We start from the raw sequence: 23,272 nt of genomic DNA, 5'->3' as shown, positions 1-23,272 counted from the left end.
CATCCTGAAGAGCTGACCCTAACCCCTTTATATATTAATGTTTATTTAAGCTAAACAATAAAATGTCAGATGTAGCAAAAATGACAGAAATTAAAGCTCATATATGCAAATTTATATTTAATTACTTTTTTAAAATTTCCACAAGGTTCGATAAACACTCCAGGGTTAGACTGCTTTATTATACATTGTGCTTTATTGCAGTTATTTAATGTTTTCAGGGAGTCTCTTCTTCCTTAATTCAGTTTTTAATGTTTTTGTATGGTGGGCTCAGTATTTATTTAGGTGTGTGTGAGGCAGGGAGGTCAAGGGCTTTTTGGTACATGTTCATGTCTTGTTGGCAGCTCAAACAACAAAGGGTGCAACTGCAACTCGTTTCTAGCCTGTTTTTATTTTCTTATTTATCATTTATGTATTTTAAGCATTATAAGGGTCAGCTGTTTGTGCATGTTTTGCATTTGTAAAACGAGCACAGTCGACATCAGGCTTAAAACCCATTTTATTATGACAAATGTACAAGATCGGATTCATAAGAAATAACAGTAAAGTTAACCAAAAAAAAAAAAAGAAAATGTAGGGAGCGGACAAAACGTCACCAACCAGTCTACAAGGATCTATACACAGTGGACAGGGTGTCTTTCCTCCCAGATTCATCATGAGGTAAATAGGAAACTGTTAACACTTCAGTCATTGGCACCGACCTCCTCTTTCTCTTTATTAAGCTTTTATTTCTCTCCATCCCTATGCAGGTCTCGCTACGGGTTATTTCATAACCATGAGATACACATTTATACATTCTCCTTATCTCTGTGGAGAATATAAACAGGGTTACACACAGCGCACAGACACTCCTTTGCTCCGTCTCGACCCACCAGGACACGCACCTCCGTTACGTCTGTAGAACCAGGTTTCTATATTCTGCCCAGCTAATCTAAAAGCTAAATATCGTGTATAGACGCCTATGCTGTGCAAGCGGCACGTATAGGTTTTTGTCTTGGAAGTCATTTTGGCCGTGGCCAGTATCAAAACGGTATGATAAATAGTGGTTTATCCTCTGAAGACCATGCTGAGACTAATTTACAAAATATTTTACAAACAGGCTTCACTCCCTCTCAGTCCTTGATTATTTTCCGCGGCGACGTCCCGTTCTTCCCCCTCGAGCTTCTGTAACACGCCTTTAGCAAGTCAGCGCATGCTTACCCCGTATGCAGTTTCACTGCAAATTAACACGCCTACTTCACGAGTCCCTCAGCACAAATGCACCAGGTCAGGAGATCCTGAAAGCATGCCAGAGGTTTTTTTTTTGCGATTTTCTTACAAAAACTGTTGTGCCAATATTACTTCCCTATAAAAGAAAACTATAAGAAACTCATGCAATCCCAAAGAATTGCTCGATATATTTTTCCATGGTTAAAAAAATGCCTCTAAATATATTACAGCAAAAACTACAGATATACACACAGACTGGTTCCAGCAGAGGTCAGTGAAGTCATTGGTTTGCCTTTTCCCCCCCCTGTTCCCCTGCAACCCGACACATCGCTTTAAAACAGTTTGGTTTTCATGATCCTGATCTGATCCGAACCTGAGCTCAGGATTATGGAAACGGCTCATGTCAGAGGAAACAGGAAGATCCAGGGGAGTGGAATAAGAGAGAAAACAGGCTTTCAGAGCCGAGTGTTGTTTATAACGAAGGAGTATTATGTCTACATTAAAAAATATATATATTCAAAGGATGCTTTTAAAAAGTCAAACCAGGGAGTTATTTTGCTTCAACTAGGTGATCTTTTTCTGGATATTTTAACCCCATTCTTTAATGTAAACCCTAACACTCCTTCATCCATTTAAAGATACTAAAAATCTAAAGACCTGCAGGCATCTCCACCCACAAAGAAAATAAGACACTTTACATCATTTCCTCGAAGAGACAACAACAAATAAATGTTTAGATATACAAAAAAATAGATTTACTGAAACCATGAATCACATGAAAGCGATGAGAAGAGGCTATTCTGGATCAGGAGGGAAGGAGAGTTTCACCTTTTGATTTGGTTTCTCCAAACAAACTATAACCTGAAAGTTCAACCTCTGATGCTGATGGCAGTGCGCGTGTAGTTAAAATAATTATATATGTATACAATATACAAAAGCTACTCTAACATTCAACGACAAAAAATTAGGTTCAAGGGGGGGACGAACGAAGGTTGGTCACATATATACATTCACACCTTCAAACGATGAAAAGGGGGGTTATATTTGACTGATTAGCATTGACAAAAAAAAAGGGGGGGGGGGCGTGGTTTAATAACAAAATACACACCAGATATGATCAGAAAGAACCAATAACTTATCAAATACATCCCTCACATGAAGCAGTAGCTCATGTTAGCGCAGCACGAAGCCTAAAAACCGAAAATCCACCTGTAGCTCCTCTAAAGCTCCACCTGCAACAAACGGAGCATAAAGGGTTAATTAGTGAGCTTGAAAGAGCTTTAAAAATGCCCACAGGTGGATTTGACTGAAAATATGTTTAGGAAATTAAACATACATTGTTTTAAGAGTATTAACGAACAAAAACCTCTAAATTAGTGCCGCACCACGACTGCCCCGGCTTTCGTCGATTGTAACGTTGGAAGCATGTTTGTTAACGTTAAAAACCATCTGGTGCTAAAAGCTGCTGTGAAAGGTCAGCGTGCCAGCTGGTTAATTAAAGCAGACTAACAAGCTAAACCCGCTTTCTTGTAGCTCATCGCGCCGTGTTTGTGCAGAGCTAAACGGCCCCGTCTATCATCTCATCTAACCCTGCCCGGTGAAGTGCGTTTCAATCAACATATGATTGCATTTCTTTAAAAAGCCATAAAATGATAAACAGATGTCCAGAACTTGGTGCCAATTATGGAATGATTTGTTTAGTTTTTTTTAAAGTTATTCAGCTTTCAAACAGACTAACTTTCCCCCAGTTTCAGAGCCAAAAGTGATCAAAACCAAAACTGAAAACAGGACAACGATGACGACAACCCAGGGGGACGACGGTGCTTCGGCGGGTCAACTGGTTATTTCCAGACAAATGAGGAATGATATGTTGGTGGACTTATTGGCTGCAGGATCCCATGGGGACAGCGTCACACTGGAGGTGTGGGGGTGGGGTCCAGGCTTCCAGGTGACATGAGAAAAACGGACATGGAGGAGGAGTTGTTGGCATGGGAGGGAATAATAAAGTTAAGCAATATAAAAATACAATACCACCAAAAAAAAAAAAAAAAAGAACAAAGAAAAAAACCCAAACAAACAGTACACCACTTTTGTTTTTACAATTGTTCATTATTGCAGACGTAGTCCACGAGGTCTGTGACTCCTAACAGGTCGTCTTCGTCATCGTCCTGTGCCGCAATGTCCTGCCCCACCAGCCCGTTTGGTGCTATGGCAGTAGCCGGTGTGGCACTGATGCTTTTGGGCGGCTCCAGATGTGGGATAATGCCTGGAGCGGTGATGGTAGCGATGGTGGCAGCGGGCCGGTTGATGATACCCTCGAGGCTCTTTATGGGGCTTTGCCCATTGGCGGGCGGCAGCTCTACCAGGCCGCAGTCCAATGCATTTGTTCCCTTTGACTCCTCCTCTGCTTTCTTCTCCTTCGGCTTCTCCTCCTGCTGCTCCTCGTCATCGTCGTCATCCGAGTCGATGCGGTTCACTCGTTTACGGATGGGTCGATCCTCCTCGGAAGATTCGTCCGAGTCCTCGTCGGAGTCGTCATCTTCCGACGCTCTCCTGCGTTTTAGCGCTAGGCGTCTGCGTCGCTGCCGGGAATCTTCCTCCGATGAGATTCTATTCGACCTCCAATCCCTCGAATCTTCCTCGGAGTCTCTGGAGAAACTCGCTGGGAAGAGAAAACAAGAGTCACATTTAGTCTTGCTGTCATCAATCATGTTCACGTCAACATTGCCTCATTTACGCGTTTTGTTTTTCAATCAGTTAAAACTCAACAACTTAAAACTGATGCAAATAATGAAATAAGTGTGTGTGTGTGTGTGTGTGTGTGTGTGTGTGTGTGTGTGTGTGTGTGTGTGTGTGTGTCAGTCAAACAGTCAGAATTTAAATAAAATCAATTGAGGAAGAGTTTGAAACAGCTTCATCTCTAAAAGACGGCATTAAACCAACACTTCTCTGCTGTCGCTGTCCATGGTGCTGAAAGTGAATGCACTTTGTCAGGGTTAAAAATGAAGTTTCTCACATGACATCAAGAGCTCATTGCTTGACAGTTGTCTGCAATCTCACAGGGTGAAATTGGATGCGAAGACTGTTTTGCACCGAAAAAAGCACCAACAATTGCTTTGGTTTCTAGGAGATTGCTGGGGTTGCCTGCAGTTTTTAAACACCTCACCCATAAAAGGTTGTTCACCAAATCAACAATGAGGCCACATAGGAGTTTCAAATTGATACTATTAAAAAACTAAACTACCAAAAATCTTGGATCAGTTAAAATCTCAGAGAGGTCAGAGGTCAACTTAAAAAAAAAAGAAAAATACTTTTTTAAATTGATACCATAGGTGTGGCTACAAGGAGACTGAGGTGTACTACTCCTGGTCACCAGTAAAAGCTCGCCTTCGCAGTAAGTTATGCAACTTTCTCAGTTTATGATTTGGGTCATACTTTTGAGTTTCACTACAGCTCAGAGAGCAGCTCCGTTTGTAAGTCCATCACCTCTACTAACAGTAAATGTGCAAGCAACCAAAGCAATTGCACGGAAGTTTTCCCTCGTGAATGGCAGGTGTGCCGGATGGTCATGAACCAGTCTCTAAGCTGGTGTGATTTATGTGGTGACTCTGGTCTTAACTATTTTAAGATCAAAGAGATGTCATGGGTACAGGAGGGAGTTAATAAAGCTTAGATACTGCAATCTGCTGAATATTATCAAAACTGGATGAAAAAGTTCTTTTTTAGAAAGACACCAAACTTTTGTATTTGTTTTAAAGGATTTGTTATTAATACAGACCCAATGAGTTTGAAAGGTGATTTTTATTCTTACCTCTAACTGTAAGTCACAAAATATTTTAAGATAAATTAGTGGAAACCAAAGTTGCTCTCCACACTTTTAACTCATCTGATTAATTACTAATCTAAATAGATTAATCAATCACTCAAGTGTTTCTGACTGACCGTCGCTGTCGGAGCTTTCCTGCTGACGTCTGGGTTTCGTTTTGGCCCGGTTGGTTTCGGCCTGAGAGCCTTCAGACTCTGACGTCTCGCAGTAGTTAACCTGCTTCTTCTGGCTTCGCCTCGACCGCCGGCGGCTCATATCCAGATCACTGTCGCTGTACTCACTGGAGCCTTCGGTCACTGCACAGAAACGCACAAAAAACAACAAAGAAGCGGTTAAAAATCAGAGGATGACCTGCAGCAGGAATATTCTTAGAAACAAATTTTAAATGACATTGTGCTCAGACATTTAAACTGTAATTCTGACTTGCTTGTGTACCCCGACACATTCCCTTTTTAACCTGCTCCGTTTCTGTAGTTCATCCTAAGGAGGCTCACCATCAAGAGCAGGGTTAATGCTGGGTCTCTTTCCTGCACCAGCACTTGTCTTTTCTCTTAACTTTCTTTGCAGTTTTGTGTACTAGTTACTAGTTGAGCTTATCATTAGTCTTGTTTATAGTTTTACCGGGGGCTCCAACCTCAAATATTTGTGTTAGGTCTCTGCGAGTAATTTCTGGGTTTAAGTACTGTAATAGCAGCGTTTCAGAAGCGATCTAAGGTCTGAAGCTTCTGGTTATAAGCAAAGATGCTCTGTGGGGCAGACAACTCAACTACAACTTGCACCTTTTAACCTGTAGTCATCTCTTTATTTCAGGTTTTAGAGAATAAGTAAAAAGAGTATAACGTAAAACAGATATACCTATTTCATCCTCATCGTCCTCATCATCCGTCTCGTCCTCCTCATCATCCGAGTACCCTCTCGGTCGCCGCCGCTTTCTGGAGCTCCGTCTGCATGTCAGCAGTCTGCTCCGCGAAGACTTTCGATGCCTACCGCTACCGTTGCTGCCAAAGTCGCTGTTGTTGGAGTCTGCCTCCGATTCAGCTTCCGTGTCGTTGTCCGTCACAACAAACTCCTCTTCTGAGCTGCATCCGAGCAAACAAGCGAACGCAGAGGGAGTTCAGCGTCTGGTGAACAAAACTGACAGATTTATGAGATTGGAAACCAAAAGTCAAACTGTACCTTTCACTGAGGCGAAACTCTTCCTCGCTCTCCTCCTCGTCCACGGTGCTGTCGCTGTCCAGGTCGTTGAGTCGCCGGCGTTTTTTCCTGCGCTGGCTGGCACTGGGTCGCGGCGGCTGGCCGTTCTCCTTGCCCTCCTCGGCTTGTAGGATGGTAGAAATATCCTTCCCTCTGTGCCCTGTGATGTTGGCCATATCTTTACCCCGACCCGCTCCTGCAAAAACACCTCAGTTATATTAAAAACTTCACATCTTTCACATTTGAATCGCTTCTTGTGTAAATATGACAAGTTGCTACATTCTTCTGCATTACAAACAAGACGGATACAACATGTTAAATGAGCTTCAGATTTTGGGTTGATCTTCAGAGCCAGAAATATTTTCAGCAAAGTACACAATACAGTTTCTTCTCCTCCTACCTCCACCCTCTGCTTCTTTGATGTCTTCTTCGATAGCCTCCTCGATGGCCTCGTCAAACTCATCAAATCTGCAAAGTTTACATCAACACAGACAAGAATATTTTTTGCTGCCTGGAGAATTTAAATGCGTCTCTGCCAATAATAACACAATCACCTGTCCAACTGCCGACTGACTCCAAGGGTGTTTCCACACCTGCAGCGTTTAGTCCGTTTAAATCAAACTGTGGTTTGGCAATCGCACTCAGGTGCTGACCAAAACAACCGCACGGAGAGTTTTTAGAGGGGGTGGGATTAATGCAGTTTCAAATGAAGTCAACACAATTGTTTATGGTGCAAACCTGATCCGACTGCGATCCGAACCAACTACTAGGTGCGACTAGGTGTACATTACAAGTTTGAGTTTAAAAAAAAAAAAGAAAAATAAAAACTACTACAGAGCTGCAAAGGTCTTTACAGGCTAGCAACGAGCTTTGGAATGAACCTAAATTCTCCGTTTTCTTGAGTACCCCAGAACACAGCACCTTCCTGTTCCTGTTTACTTTTGTCGGTCCAGCCCAGACACTCCTGGCCAATAAGCAGACTGAACATTAACGTAGAATTTTCTCTGTGTGAAAACAAACCAAATCAAAGGAAAAAGCTAGAAGTTTACAAACTGATTTGGGCCAGAGTAAACCAACTATAGGTGTGAAAACACCCTAAATGGCTCACAGCAAAAGAGATGTGATAACATTTATCTCACACAGATGCACATTCAGCACCCCCCATGTCGACCAGGGTCTGTTTTCAACCTTTTACGATTTTTTATTTTCTAGATACTGGAAATAATAGGTAATCTTTTTATGATTTATTTAGGGTAAAAAACAAAAAACAAAAAACAAAACAAACCCCCCCCCCCAAAGAAAACATCTGGCAGGCAGATGTAACTCCCCACACTGTGGCAGATCGAGCTTATCCAACAAACCCAGGCCATCAACTGTTTGTGGAGTAGGCAAGATTTTCTTATGATGACTATGGCTCTATAGAAATTATATATTATCCGTGATTGGCTACTAGCTACAAACACTGATGTCATCAACATCAACTGATATGGACTGGTTGCCTGAACATGCAGCAAAATAGTATGTCTCGTACCTGTAGCTGATGGTTTTCTTCGCCCTCGTTGACCTCCGACCCCAGCTCTTACTCTTCTTTGTTTCTTTCTTCTCTTTGATAATGATCTCTGGTTTTTCCTCCTCGACCTCAACCTGGATAGAGTTCAGCGTCACTTACATTCACAAACATCAGCAGCAGTCAATGTTTTTTCTGTTTTTATTTAAGACTCCATGACCTCACTAAGTACTCACAGAGGGCGCGATGATGTTCTCGACACTGATTCCAACATAAATCAGACGCTCTTTCCTGGAGAAGAAAAACACAGTAAGATGATCACACAAAAAAGTTAATCCGAGTGTCCTGTTTGTCAAATAGTGCAAACTTGTAAAAGCTTTGCAGTGCTTAGTTAAAGAGCTGCAATTTCAGAGTAAAAGCTGGAATACACATCTACAGAAAGTGGACAGGATTTTCATAACACTACATAACACTGAGATCTTTTCCAGCACAGGAAATAAAATGGTTTTTGGGAGTACTGCACCTTCAAGGCAACACCATGGGTGTGCACTATTCTTGTGCACAGCTGTATAATACCACCAGGGGGCAGTGTCAAAAATGTACAGAGAAACATGCCTGTAGGATATTCTTGTTTTAGCTTCTAAATGTTAAAACCAATGAAAGATTTTACTCTGCAGCAGCTCTGTGACATTTTTGTGAATTGCTTTCCCTTTATGGTGAACTCTACTGCTGCTTACTTCCTGACTTACAAATGGTTCCTTACGTCACTGTAGGTAAAAAGTAGGTTGCGTTCACAAAATCCTTCTTCCTCAACTGAACGGGAAACCACCGCAACAAGCTCCAAATGAAGCCAGGTGAAAAACTAACAGTTAACAGGTGCAGGCTTTTTTTTTTTCCTTGCTTTCTGGAAAGACCTGTTACACCACTGCTGAAGTCCAGAGAGATTTCAAATCAGAGAGAGGAAATAGAACAAAAATTGATTCGATTTTACTTTCAAATTGTATTTTATTGTCCTTCTCCACTCAGTTCTGTGGGAAGATGCTGTTGCTACGTCTGTGCCACAGCGGAAACGCAGACCGTCTAAAGGACTGTTTACCTTCCTTAAAAATATGTATGTAATGTGGAATGGTTCAAAGTCATACCCAAACTGGGAACCACTGGCTTCAAAGTAAAACAAACTGTTAAATTCAACAGCAGCTGAAACAAACCGTCTCACCTCCTCTCAGCCCGCTCCTTCTTCTTCAAAGCAGCGTCGAGGTTTTGGAGCTGCTCTTCGAGTTTGTCGCAGAGCTGCTTCTACAGAGGGGGGCGAGTGATACATTTGAACTTTAGTTAATCCAGTAGCTCTCAAACTGCACTTCAGCGTCATGATATCAAACACCACACAAGTTTTAAAGCCATCATTAAGACTTCTTAAAAAAAAACAAAAAAACGTGAAAAACAGCATCAGTGGACTCTTGTTGCATTATTTTAATCTACATTAAAAACACATTTACTTGTGGTTTACGCTGCCTTTTTCCTCCCGGTCGTTGACGCCCCACAGATGTAGAAACACTGAGCTAACTATACATTTAATTTTGAGTGCACTGACTGGTACGTACATGCTGACAGGGTGGACAGAACCACTCTCCATCGGGGATGATCATGAGCGGAGGCCTCAGACAGGCTGTGTGGTAGCCGCTGTCACACGAATCGCACAGCAGGATCTGAGAAAGAGATACAGGCAGATCGTAACACAAAAGCATTTCTCTCAACAAAGAAAGAAGAGTGCAAAGTTAGCACAACCCATAGAATCAAACTACAGTAATGAGGAAATAAATCAGTGGCTGTTTTTTCCTGCTTGCCAAAAGTGACGATGCTACTCTATGTGAGATCACTGTCGGTTAGGAGGCGTTTTTCTGCTTCAGACTTTAACCAAAAACTCCCCAGCTGCCCTAGTTTCCTCTCATATTTGTACTGATATTAAATGTTGGGCTATATTTACATCTAACAAAAAAAAAAAAAAAAAAAAACATTGTTCAAAAAATCCCCACTAGGAGGAGCCTCAGGACTTGTTTCTTTTCCAACCTCACGGCTAAAAACGGCCCCCTGATTCAATAACACCCTTAAAGTCTCATTGTTAAAACCTTTCTGGATAATATTCCAGTCTCTCCTTGCTGTTATAATTTGAGTCTCTTTTCAATATAAATATATGCGGGTGAGATTTTACAGATGTTACCCACCAGCTCTGGGTGATTTGAAAGACCGCAGTGTTTGCAAGGGTCGTCATTGGGAGGTAGATCTTCGTCGGATGAGGTCGAGGAGTCCGAGCTTCGTCTTTCTCGGTTACGGTTCCGCCTCTTTCTTGTACGCTCAACCTTGTAGTCTTCATCGCTGTCGTCTTCCTCCTCGCTCTCGTCTTCTTCGCTGGACTCCTCGTCGCTGTTTTCGTCCTCGTCTTCCGAGTCTTTCTTTCTGCGGCGCGTCCGAGTGTTGGACCACCGAACCCTTCGCCTCTTTCTCGCCTAAAACAAGCAGTAATGTAAATGTTAACGGAGGAAAAATAGAGCTGTGCAATCTGGAAAATGACCAGTCTGTACATAAAAGATGGACAAAGCCATGGCTGCAGTACCTTAAGCCTCCATTCTTTCTGGTGGCCAGCAGAGGGCGACTCCACTGGCTGCAAAAAAAGGTTATTCCCAAGTTTAAGGACTGCAGGACCTTCATGGCCCACCAGGTAGAAACCACTACTACAGAAATCTACAGGAAAGACATTTCAAGTCTTAATATTTTTTCTTATGGTCATCAATTTAAATTCCCCAATAAAAGTCAGAAAGGCTGATGAAGCAGGTTACACCTTAGGGTGGGCTTAACTCCTGACTATCATGAGTGCCGGTGTTCCTCAGTTCCTCATTCACCTCTAAGTTTCAGATGTGGAATAATGTCACAGTGTCTATGTCCATCTTTTGTATACAGTGCATGGAATGAATGCCTGGTCTTACCTTGGGTTTGGTTTGGCCTTCCTGATCCGTCTTTTTCTCTCTTGGCTTCTTCTTAACGACCTTCACCACCTCCTCTTCCTTGTCCTCCTCGTCTTCACACTTTTCCTTCTCACCCTTCTCCTCGTCACGCTTCTGAGGCGCCTGCGACTTCTCCTGCTTCTTGTCCTGGATCTCTACTGCCTTTGGCGTCGGCCTAGAGATCCTCGGTGATCTTCGCAGGGATCTCCCCACGTTTGTGTCGGACTCTGAGTCCCCGTGTCGCTCCTCCCGCTGGAGCTCAACTTTCCTTCGGTTGACTGGGCGCTTGTTTTTCCGGCAGACATCCTCCTCCTGAACATCTGCTGGGGCTTCACTGCCATTCGCCACATCTTTTTTCGCTTGAGAGTCCACATCCTCGCTTTTGCCCTTACTCTCCTCAGTTTTTGAGAGTTCATCTGCTGTGGAGTCCTCTTTGCAGTTTGAAAGCTTTTCTTTATCAGTGTCCTTTTCACTTTCCCTGTCAGCATCCTTTTTATTATCTGATGATGGATGCTCTGCCTCGATTGCGCTGGGGTTTTTCTCAGAATCCTTCTCTTGTTCAGTCTCAGGTTTTTCATCGGAGGCATCCGTCTTCTCAACAGGGCTGGGCGTTTTATCCTGCCCTTCAGATGGCTGCTCTGCTGGCTTTTGTGCGACAGAGTTCATCTCAGCTTTGTCATCTTTTTGTGGTTTTGTCACATCGAGTTTTGCGCCCTGTGCCTCTGCAGCCACAGGCCCAGACACAGAGTCGCTTATCTTGGAAGCATCACGTACCGTACCATCTTCACAGTTGACAGTTTTCTTTAGGTCTTCTGGCTTTTCCGTCTTTGTCTCACAGACTGTGGGAGCCATCTCTGCATCTTTGATGCCATCGTGCTTCTCTGCAGCTTTACATGAGTCTGACTTGTCGACCTTTTCGATAACAGGCTGGTCCACGCTCTCCTTAGTGTTGGCCGTTTCCTCCGCTTTCTCACTTATTTTTTTAGTGACAGACTTTGATTCCGAGGTTTCAGAGTCTACAGATTTCTCTGGTGTGTCTGCAGATTGTGTCTCTGTTGTCTTACAGCTTTCAGGCTTCTCTTCCAGAGCAAAGCTATCAGTTTTCTCTACATTACCCTCAGATGATCCAGTCTCTTTAGAGTCACTCGTATCTGTTTGCTTGTGCGTTATATTTTCGGGCGCCTCGGCTTCTTTAGTCTGACTCGACTCGGACGTGTCCATGTCTGTGCAGTCTAGCTTTTCCTCTGATTTTTTTGAAACTTTTGATTCGGCTTCTTTGGATTCGACTTCGTGATTTAAGTTTAGGTTCCCTGACTCATCAGCAGTTAATATTTTATGACTTTCCTTTAATGTTGTCTTGTTCACCTTACAAGACTCCTCTGTGTCTGCTGGTTTGGATTCTTTCATTTCTTCGTGCTCTTCGTGATTAGAGGATTTCTCTGCTGCATTATTTATCTCTTTAGATAAAGGTGTCGGTTCTGTCGGGGGCAGCGAAGACTCGCATGTTTCCCTTTTTTCCGTTTCCTTTTCATCTTGAGTTTTCTTCTCCAAATCCGCTTGGTGTGAGGCGACTCCCTGTGGCTCATCCTTTTTAACCTCCTCGTTGGTGGTCGGAGCATCGTTCTCTTTAATGTCGACAGATTTCTCCACAGCTTCTGTTACTCGCTCTGGTGACCCTTTTTCTGATTGGGTAACTTCACCATTAATATGATCATTTATACTCAACGCTTTCTTTGATTGGTCAGGAGTCGAGTTGTCTTTTGCAGCCTCCTTCAGATTAGAAAGAGATGGATTTTGCACTATAATGGCATTATTTTTATCAAAGTCTTCACTGAACTTCATTCCCCTTTTTTTCAAAGGGATCTTGGCCTGCTGGTCATTCTTCATGGCTTGCTGCATTTCCTCTGCACTGGACTTCTTCGGTTCCTCCCCTTTTTCCTCCTTTACTGATGTACACAACGTCTCAGAGGCCGGTGTTTGTTCACTTGAGTTAGATTTAGTGTCCACAACTTCCATCGGCTCTTCTTTGATGTTCTGGGCTTTTTTACTGACATTTTCTGAGTCGAGCTCTGCCTCCGCTTTACCTTCAATGACACCATTTAGTGCAGATTTTGCTTCTGAATTTTCAGATTTCGTGTTCTGTGTTACTTTTTCAATGCTTTCCGGCTTTGGAGAGACTGACTTGGTGGAGTCTTTGCTGTCTTCATCTGATGTATCTTCAGTCTTTCTGGTCTCACCTGTAACAAAATAAATACAATAAAAGAGAACAAAACGATTAAATGGCTACTAGGAGCTCTGATGTACTGAAATACTCAAAGTAAGTAGAATAATGTCGATTAATATGAGGTTTCTTTTGACAGACTTCATGCACATTTTTCAGGGTCAAATTCAAGCACTTTTAAAAAAACTTTTAAGGTCCATTTTCAAGCTTTTCCAGCACATTAAAAAAAAGAATGCATGCATCACCTCAGTAAGACCATGTAAAAATGAAAACAAATCATCTTAAGTCGAGTTAAATGAACTTTCTTTCCCTTTTGTTAAACCAGAGAAAAATGCACCACACACAAAAAAAAAAAAAAAAAAAAAAAAAAAGGAAATGGTTGCTTTATATGCACATAGTGTAACTCAAAAAACACATTTCTCTTAAAAATTACGATGTGCAACGCGAACAAATCAACTTGTTAGAGATATTCATCTGCACTTGGGGAAAAAAACAACCACCCCACAAAACAAGAAAACTGCCCCAAACACCACAATAATACACAGCAAGGCTAAATTAAGTCTTCTCATCAGTTATTGATGCTTCTTTCCTATATGACACAAAAATAGGAGACAGATGTTTGTTTGTTTTTAACTAGTTAAGCACCCACGCCCCCAAAAATGGGGGCAAAAGGGAGGAGATCGTGTTTAATCGGTTATAACAAGAGGTCAAAAGTCCTGACATAAGTAGTGTCCGCAGAAACCTCTGAATCTCAGCTAAAAGCTCGTGTAAACCATTTCTACAACCACCAAACAAAGCAAAGACACCAAACAGTTAAAAGAGCAGTTACGTCACCATGAATCTGTGGACAGGTAATATCCATATTTTGATTTATGATTTTCTGGAGTTAAATGTGAACCAAAGTATATTTTCAAAGGTGTTATATGCTTTAAAATACTTTTAAATAAATTAGGTGAGTGAAATTTAAAAAAAAATTAAAAAAAAATTTCTATGTTTGAGTCACAGTAACTTATTTACACCTCTGATGACATCTCACAAGTGTTAGTTGTATTTTGATACCCAGACTGTTTACACAGAGTTTGTTATAGCAGAGAAATACTTCATTTCTTTTGGTCATTTCATTTCCAAGCAGAAAGTTCAGAAAACTCCTGGGGGCCTAAGAGGTTAAAGTTAATTCCCAATAAAACTAACTGAGATGTTTGACTAAATTGCTGTCTGTATTATTGTTAAAGTCCTAAATGATCATTTTAAAGTGTTTGTGCTAATAACATCATGTACAGTGAGACAGGCAGAAAGAACAGCACTGACTGGGAGAGGCTTTGAACAGATGACATACTCAGTTCAATTCAACATATAAGACTTTGCACACAAAAAGCCTGGAGCCTATCCCAGCTACCACAGGCGAGAGGCAGGGTACACCCTGGACAGGCCAGTCTGTCGCAGGGCTAAATTATTTTACTGCGTTAAATCCTTGTGGAGTATAAGATTTCCTTGTTTACATTTATACTTGTCATCCAAGTTATGAAAACAAGAAAACTGCTTATGTCTAAACTAGCAAGATGCCAAACCCTGAGGTGCTCCCAGTTCATTCATTAGAGTGTTAGACAAGGTGCTCAGTACTGCTGTATGAATGTGTGTGTGTGTGTGTGTGGCTGGATGAATAAGACTTGTAGTAAAAGCTTTGAGTGATTAATTAAAGTAAGTGCCAGTCTGTTTATCATTTACTATAAATAAAGCTTTACTCTGGTTGTGACACCTCTTTTCTGCCTCTACAGTCTGAAGCAATATTTCAAGCCATCACATCATTTGGAGTTTCATTAAATTTCTTTCTTTATCATTGTGCACATGTGAAATATATCAACATAGATAATTTAATGTTAAAGACACAATGGTGTCAGTAGATTGCATTAAAGTCAACAGAGTTTTGTTTTCTGACTTCTCCCATTTAAGCACATAATCCCAACTACGGTGGCCACTGTAGGACAAAGAACTCTGGCTTCAATTAATCTAAGTGCGAGTAGACTGGTGTCCTCATCCATTTACTCTGTGGGACGTAAAACTATGTGAAAATCCGATACAAGTCAAGTAGTCAGCAGAACTCACTTCTGACAGCGATACTGAGGTGAGTTGTTGAGATTATCCTGAACTTCTGTTGGTACGCGCTGCTGTTTTTGCCATTGTTAGCCTCGGTTAGCTGCTGTTAGCCACTGGATCTAACATTGCTGGAATCAGATACTTAGCAAATAAACTGTAAGGTGCGATTTATAGGACACTCCAGCCTGACATTAGCTGACATAACGTTAGCATTTAACCAGTTGCTGTTGTTGTTTAACCACCTCATTGTCAAACGACCAGAGACGGGAGGCTCACAGGTCTAATCTGCTGATAGCTGTGACAATTTCAGGAATAAGCGAGCATGTTTTGTTTTAAAGCCCTGATTTCAGTTCAGGAGATGAGTTTGAGCTTTTACTCAGATGCTGGCCTCCTTCTCAGGTGATAATACATATCTATGTTTACGAGTTTTCTTCCTCTTCACCTTTGGTGTACTACGCATGTGGCCAGTCTCTAGTAACAAACATAAAACGTTAACAGCAAAACAGCCACTGTATTCAAGATGGCACGTCAAGATGGTGGCCTCCACAAACCATACTTTTAGTAGATTAATTCCAAATTTATATATTTATATAGATAATGATGATGATATAATTATATAGATAATAAGACACATCTATGAAGGAGAAAAGTATATACACCAGCATTAAATTAGAAACAAGTGCACATGGACACCACGCCATCAAGCCTCTGTCAGTGCGCCCCAGGGTGGCTGTGGCTACAATGTAGCTTGCCATCACCAGTGTGTGAATGGATGGATGACTGAATGTGTAAAGCGCTTTGGGGTCCTTAGGGACTAGTAAAGCGCTAAACAAACAAACAAACAAACAAACAAACAAGGGGGGGGGGGGGGGGGGGAGCTGCTAAGGGGGTATGAAAATTATGATCCAACTGGCACAAGAGAGGTCAACTGAAGTGTGATAATCACTGCTCTGAGCGTGAGCTATGCCAGCAGCTCATGTTGATCAAAGATATTATTATTCAAATATTCAGGTGTAGGTTCCTAATGAAGTCTAAACATTTCTGCAACAATCTGAACTAAAAATGCAATCCAGAGAAAATTGTAACTGCTGGTTTTTATACTGAAAAACTCTTTTACCTTCAGGCTTCGTTTCCTGTTCTTTTTTCAACAGCGCAGGATCAATCTGCGTCTTCAGCAGAGCCACAACCTCGGCCAAATCGTTTCTATCTCTGCAAGGAGAGACGAACACACATTTAAAAACATAAAAACAAACAAACGTTTATTTCACACCTGCAGGACGTTTCTGTCCGTTTTACCTGACGATGCACTTCCACGATGACCCGTCCAAGTCATCCTGCTCCTCCACATAAACGCGCACGTTGTTGTCCTGGTCCAGTTGAAACCAGTACATCTGTCCGTCTTTGTCCCGGCCGATTGGCTGCAGGCGCATTTTATCTGGGTCCTCATCGTTGATGGCGGTTTTGAACTTCACGTTGTCGTCAAACTGACACTCACACAAATACTGCAGAAAAAAGAAAGGCCCAATAAAGGAAAGTTTATTCAAACACAAACAAAGTCAAACTACCTCATAGAAGCACAGAATTATATTTTTAAAAGATTTTAGAGCAGAAACTTGAATATTCGTGGTTCAGCTGAAGGTGCAAAGCCTCAGCCTGTGTGAAAGGGAAAATACACCATTATTTAACATTTACATGGACTGAATCACTTAAGTTACGTTGACAGTTTGATACTGCGTCACTATGTATTAACCCAACCAGGTCTTATAAAGGCTACCACGCTTCTACTTCTGGGTCACTTCATTCGCTCAGGGACTTCTTACAGAAAGTTTGACTATGTGGCCACAGTCTGCATTCTGCCCCAACCAGAACCTTCAACAGGTGGAGAACTGGTGAAGCTACACTGGGAAGAACCAGTACTTCGACTCGAGCTAGACAAAAGGCAATCTTTTTTAGCTACTTCCTCCCACCCCTGGTTTATTTTACAAAGCAACAAGTGGAGATTAAGTTAAAATACATGTTTGCCTACATCTTTAAATCTGACTTCTTGAGAACTTTGCTCTATTTGCAGCTGTCCCACTCGTCTATGTTTGGGTGATACCTGCAGCATGTACACAGGTGTGTAAAAGCGGGCCAGTGGAGGAGAAAATGTTCATTTATAATATCTAATAGGGGAGAGGAAACCGGACGGCCATCCTGACATCCACCAACAACAAAAAACTCACTTTAAGTATCCCCGTCTTGCACTCCACCGTCAACTCCTTGTATCCTTTTTGCTCGAGTTCCCACGCCCAGGTCGTGTTGAACTCCTGACATACCTGCAAGGGAAACAAGTAACACAACAAAGTGGCATTAAAATACATCACATGCTTAACCTTTATTTTCAGAAAAAAGTCAAACTGGAGACATTAGTCAATTAATAGAGGGTACACAGTTACTTCTTGAGTACAAAAAGTAAAAAATAAATAAGAGCCTCCGTTTAGATGACTTAAAGTGTCATGTTTCTGAGACAGTAGAAAAAAAAAAAAGATGATATTTCAGGCTCTCAAGTCTTAATATAACAATGGTTACATTTTTTGGTCAATTCAATTCAATTCAATTCACAGTGTTTTTGTGCTTATGTGTTTTTGCATGTTTGTGTTTAACTGTTCTTTATTGTTATAGCAAACAATAACAGAGGCGACCACCATAGAGCATCACATGCTGGTTTACTGGGACCATTTGTCTCCTCTCCTTCATTTTTTCTAAATTGTTAACAGTCCCTGTACTTTTTTTTTTAAAAATCTAATAAAAAACATTATCTTAAAAGCAGACCCGGGCATTGTACATCCTGTGGGGCACATTCGGCCTTTTGGTTGTCCCTGACCAGCCAGTGTGAAATTAGGATTCAAAGATAAGTATCCATCAAAGAATGGCTTACTGTTTTTTGCAGTTTTGTGGGAAAGGACAACACATTTTTACTGCTTTGATTTTGAAGGTGATTGATCATTTATTTTTACATTCTCATGTGTGAGTAAGCAAATGCAGCATCACTGTAAATACACTAATAAAAGTTTTTTTTAATCAACAACACTGACTTTTGAAGTCGAAGGTCAAGCTGTGAGTTTAGTCTGTGGACAGCAGACTGGTGGGTTTAAGGACTGCAGTTTCAATCACCATTATGAGATTAAACATCCAGAAATACAAGAAGTTTTCAGAAGAAGCATTTGAGAATGTGTCCAATCCAGCTGAACCATAACAAGACTGCTTGAGGTGAGGACACTGCAGGAAATCTGGAGCTCCAGTTTAAAAACAAAACAGACTATTGTGACTTTTTTCTCCTTGACTGTGGATGAGAGTTGTGCTGTCTGTCTACACAGGATAGTTTCTCATCTTTCTATATGTGGTAAGCAACAGACTTAAGATCACAGAGGAACTGGCAGCAGTGCACTCAGTGAAAGGGACTGTGACTTCTTCACAGAGGTAAACGGTTGCTTGGAAGGGCTATGGCTGAAATGGGACAAACTGGCAGGTGTTCCAGCCAATGGCTGCTCAAATCTGACAGGAAAAATGTTTGGCCTTCTGAAGTGGATGTAATATAAAGAGAAATAAATGAAACCATAAATGAAACTGGTATCTTTGTAACTGGTAGACAGCAGGTGCCGAAAACTTTCTACACATAAGGAGACCTTCTCAAAAGATGTTGGTTCTCTTTGAATTTGCCTTCATATGTGAACAATCGTTCTCAGTAATGAAGTTTAATCCAGACACAGATGGTCTCTCAGTCACAGTCACGTGCCCACATTTACACCTCAGACACTGCACCTGACTTTAAAGCACTTGATAAAGCCAAAAACAACAACAACAACAACAACAACAACAACAACAACAAAAAACAACAACTCAATTTTCTCTCAATTAACAAGAAGAAAACAAAACAAAAAAACTGAATACCTGCAGAAGATGTAATTGGAGCAAAAATAGCAACAGCACTTTGCATAATTTATAATATAACATATTTATAATTTTGCAAAAACATGCACATTTTGTTCTCAATTGTTGATTAAATTATGACTTTACTATGCCTGCTTCACATTTTCATTGTCTAACAGTGACATCTACATCTCACTAACATTGAGCACCTTATTGGTGTGGGCTCCACAACAGCCACAGTTTCTCCTGCGGCCCCTTGCAAAAATTACGAGCCCACCCTGCTACCCTGATGCTACCTGCTGACATCACCCCCCGAGTACCTTTTTCTACTCTGAGCGCAGGGATTACTGCGGTTTATTCATGCAAACAGCTTCGGCTCCTAGAGTGGTTACTGCAGGATGGGTCTCTCTGATAAAACAAACCTGTCCATCAGATTATTAAACTGGGTTTTATTTTCCAAATTTGTCAACCTAGTCCCAGTTTAGTAGATCCCAAAGTTGATATGCTGCAACGTTAAAGTTTTTTTTTTTTTTTTTTAAATAACCAGATGATCTCTATAAAACCAGACATCTGCTTAACCATGTGGGAAGTATTTTCTATTAAAAAGCACGTTTTTGGAAAGCTGTTTGTTTATAAAAAAAAAAAAAAAAAAAAGGGGGGGGGTTGGATGTCTGGCTAATCTTAATGGCCGTGAAAGTACAGAAAGAAAATGGTCTGAAAGAACATTTCAGCTTCCTGAAAGAAGCCCTTTTAGGTACTCTGGATGGAGTAGGAGCTGTCTGAATATGGCGCTATTTATTTTAAATGTTAAATAAATATTCTAGATTGTCCTGTGCCAAAACACTGTGGCGGTACTTCTTTTTCTTTTGTGCTGCGTGTCAACCGCTTACCTTGACGAGATACTTCTCCCATCTGTCTGCAGACACCGATTTGCCGATCTTCCTCAGCAACTTAACGTGAAGATCAACCAGCAGCTTTGGAACTGCGGAAACAATAAAACAGAGAAATCCGTTGGCGTCCGAAAGGCATTTTAGGTGTGATGCTACAACTGTTGAGGAGAGTGTAAAACAGCCGTAAAGCAAGTAACACTGTCCGGTAACAGCATCAGCTGCTGTGACTGGAGATTAAATTTATTGCATCGTGGGAAAAGCTGATAAAACAAAAAACAAAAACCCAGAGTGCAGACAAAAACAGCCAGGCAACAATGTATGCAATGTCTATGTAACGCCATTGGGCTTTTCATGCTAAATATGGCCCTTTTGTCAATTTCTAATATGTGAATGCAGAAGAAAAAACCCTGATTCTTGTATGTTTTTCTTACTGAACTTCTGCCCATTTTATTGATATTAACTTCATCTTTTCATCTTCGTTTACATTTTTTAAAAGCTCACATTTAATTAATTAAATACATTTTTTATTTTATAACATTATTTTGCAATGAAAGTGTTTCCCCTCTGTAATATTTACATCAAACCAAGTCTGAGAGATGCTCGCTCTGATTGATGCTCATGAAGAGTTTTAATTGACAACAAAAGAATCATTTATCAGAGCATCTGCAGCAAACCATCTAAACCAAAAACAAAGCAAAAAGCCTTTGACTTAAAATAAAATGTAGGACGATGTCAAAAAATGCGCAGATAAATAGGATTAATATTTGACATACTTCATTTTCATCTCCTACTTTCTTTATAGGGGTCACCACAGGAGCCCAACTGCCTCCATCTCACCTAATCCTTAGCATCCTCACTAACCACACTGAACATCTGCACATCCTCCTTCACTGCATCAGTGAACCTTCTCTGTGGTCTTCCTGTTTAATTCCTGCCTGGAAACTCCATCTTCCACATCCTTCGTCAAGTATATCCACTATCCCTTCTGTGCACATATCCAAACCATCTCAGGTGTGCCTCTCCTCTGATGTACTCATTCCTAATCCTGCCCATCCTGCTGACTTTTCGCACCTTCAGCTTTGCTTCCTGTCTTTCTGTTAGTGCATAGATCATAGCACGTCTCACTACCGCCTTGTAAACATTCTCTTTCACTCTTGCTGTTATCCTTCGCTGTGCGGGAGTCAGTGTCAACACATTACAGAGCCTTATTTATCTTTGTTTTTCCCATAAAACAAGTTTATTCTTTACACATGCCCGCCTTTTGCTGTTTACCAACATGCACTGGAAGGCCTCTAGGATAAATACAAATACACGCTGTATCCTTATAACAACATATATTGTTCCCTCGATTTGAAAAAGTATATACTTTTTAAGTATATACTTTTTAAGTATATATATTTTTAAAAAGTGTAATTTTAATCAAATAAAAGCACTGAGCTTGAAACTGTTAATAATTAATGGGAATATCGAACGTAGAAAAAATGTGTCCGTGGTGTCCTTTTAAAACACACGAGGTGATGGCACATGCTAATTAATACACACTCAATCAGGAACACTTTCAGATGAGGACGCGCATGCGCTAATCGACGCAACGGGATAAGAAAAACAGTCAAGTCGACCACAATTAGCAGCGGGAGCGGAAGAAGAAAACAATTTTTAATTACCGTGAAATTCTTAAACACAGTTTTCTATGATGTGGTTATCGCTAAGAGTTTGGAAACAATAAAAGTCACAGTTAATTTAATTTCACATCAAAATCGCGCATATAGTTCCGCAGTAACCAGCAAAACTATTGCGTTTCTAAGGCTTTAAGTTATTTTATTTTGAAAGCGCCTACGCATTTGTCCTCTGTTTTTGTGTGGCTTGACGGTAGCTGCGCGAAGCACCACAAGGCAAAATATTTTAAGTGTAAATAAAGTGCACAAATCCGTGCTCGTTTCACACACTGACACCTTCGGAGACCACTTAATTGAACCCACGCCGCGCTGCGTGAGCTATCTCCACGTTCACCGCCTCGCGAGCACTGTCACGGCCGCATGTTTGTGTGCGTGTTGTGTTGTTTTACGTTACAACGGCAGATAAAGGCTGCTTGGAAAAAAATTAAGCCCAATTCAAAAGCTAAAAAAGTGACAGAAAACCTCGAATAATTCGGCCCGTTTGCAGCTGAATAACGATCAGAATGAGCACAGACGTGTTTTCTACCTCGAATGGCAGCTTCAGGGCGGAGTTAAGTTATATTTAAGTGAAGGAGAATGTTAAAAAACCAACACAATAACACACAGCCAGCTAACATTAGCTGCTACGTGCTAGCTCGCTACCATTATCATTAATGCAGCGGTGAAGTCTCTCCTCCTCCTCCTCCCCGTGAGCAGCGGGACCTTTTACTACCCTACCTGAGGATGTGTCCTGCAGATACCTCTCCAGCTGAGGAAAGGTGAGCTCCGGCAAGTCCAACAACGCTCCGTAGCGCTCAAGAAAAGAGCAAATCACAGCGTAATTTGGACACAAACCGGGGGAAGAACTCGCCGTTGCCGCCGAAGCAGCCATCTTTTCCACACCAGTGCAAGCCAGCCGGAATTAAATGCATGAGTTCCGAATGTTACCAAAATAAGACGCTGGGATTGTAACCTGTCCTGAAAAGACAGCTTTTTCCGTCTGCATTAATATTTATTTATTTACAGTTGCACTTCCTCTGTGTCAAATCAGAAAAAAGTTGCTTGAATTGCATTGGCTATTTAACATATGCCATTTATGCAACAGAATCACGTATTTAAAGGTGTACATCAGATTATTAATGGTTAATTCTACAGTTGCAGAACATTTGTATCCCACCCGTAAATTTGAAAACAGTCCATGCACAGAAAAATAAAAACATACATTTTAAAAAAAATTATACTCGTCCAGAGACAAAATGTAAACCTATTTTTTTAAGTTGGTCCAAAATATGATTTAAAATACAAAAAAGTTCTTGAGGACTCCCAAAACATGTAGGCCAAATATATAATTTTTCTATAAGTTATTCCTTTTTACATTGTTTTTTGTTTTGTTTTGTTTTTTTGTTTTTTTGTTTTTTTAATTTTGTCGATATTTGTTTCTTATAAGAGTGCTAACATGCAAAATAATCACGAATGCTTTTTTAAACTCACAACTCACAATCTATTGTCCTTTGCAATAGTTTGAATGGTGTATGTATGTATGGTGTATTTGAGCAAAGATTAGGCCTAAGTTGTCCTCCAATTCTAGAATGAGGCTAATTTGTGCAATTTATTTTCTACCAGGCAGGAGATTTTACCGTGGTGGTCCTTGTGTAATGTAAGGTATAGTACTAAATAGTCCAACAAATCCATATCAGTTGCATGCTCTGTATTGGAACTGTAATGTCTTTAGTGATCTTCAGTTAATTCTGGTTTAAGCATTTTAAGAGAA

The 23,272-nt window shown here is 41.0% G+C and overlaps 1 protein-coding gene across 1 annotated transcript; it reads right to left on the bottom strand.

The window, feature by feature from the left end:
• Nucleotides 1–478: 478 nt before the first annotated feature.
• rsf1b.1 (remodeling and spacing factor 1b, tandem duplicate 1) lies at nt 479–22,432 on the bottom strand. The gene is made up of 16 exons (XM_005916044.3): nt 22,240–22,432; nt 19,847–19,938; nt 17,270–17,362; nt 16,344–16,549; nt 16,165–16,256; nt 10,715–12,969; nt 9,956–10,237; nt 9,335–9,439; nt 8,950–9,029; nt 7,970–8,024; nt 7,758–7,870; nt 6,627–6,694; nt 6,209–6,422; nt 5,888–6,111; nt 5,149–5,328; nt 479–3,868 (listed from the first exon to the last, which is right to left on the bottom strand). Exons 1-16 carry the CDS (start codon nt 22,391–22,393, stop codon nt 3,303–3,305), a joined length of 4,779 nt encoding a protein of 1,592 aa, XP_005916106.1. The 5' UTR covers nt 22,394–22,432; the 3' UTR covers nt 479–3,302.
• Nucleotides 22,433–23,272: the final 840 nt, after the last annotated feature.

This window comes from Haplochromis burtoni, unplaced genomic scaffold, assembly GCF_018398535.1.
Source record: "Haplochromis burtoni strain Fernald_Lab_line unplaced genomic scaffold, NCSU_Asbu1 Contig_17, whole genome shotgun sequence".
NCBI lineage: Eukaryota > Metazoa > Chordata > Actinopteri > Cichliformes > Cichlidae > Haplochromis > Haplochromis burtoni.
Note: the sequence above shows the minus strand (reverse complement) of the source record. Positions and strands in the feature narration are given on the sequence as shown.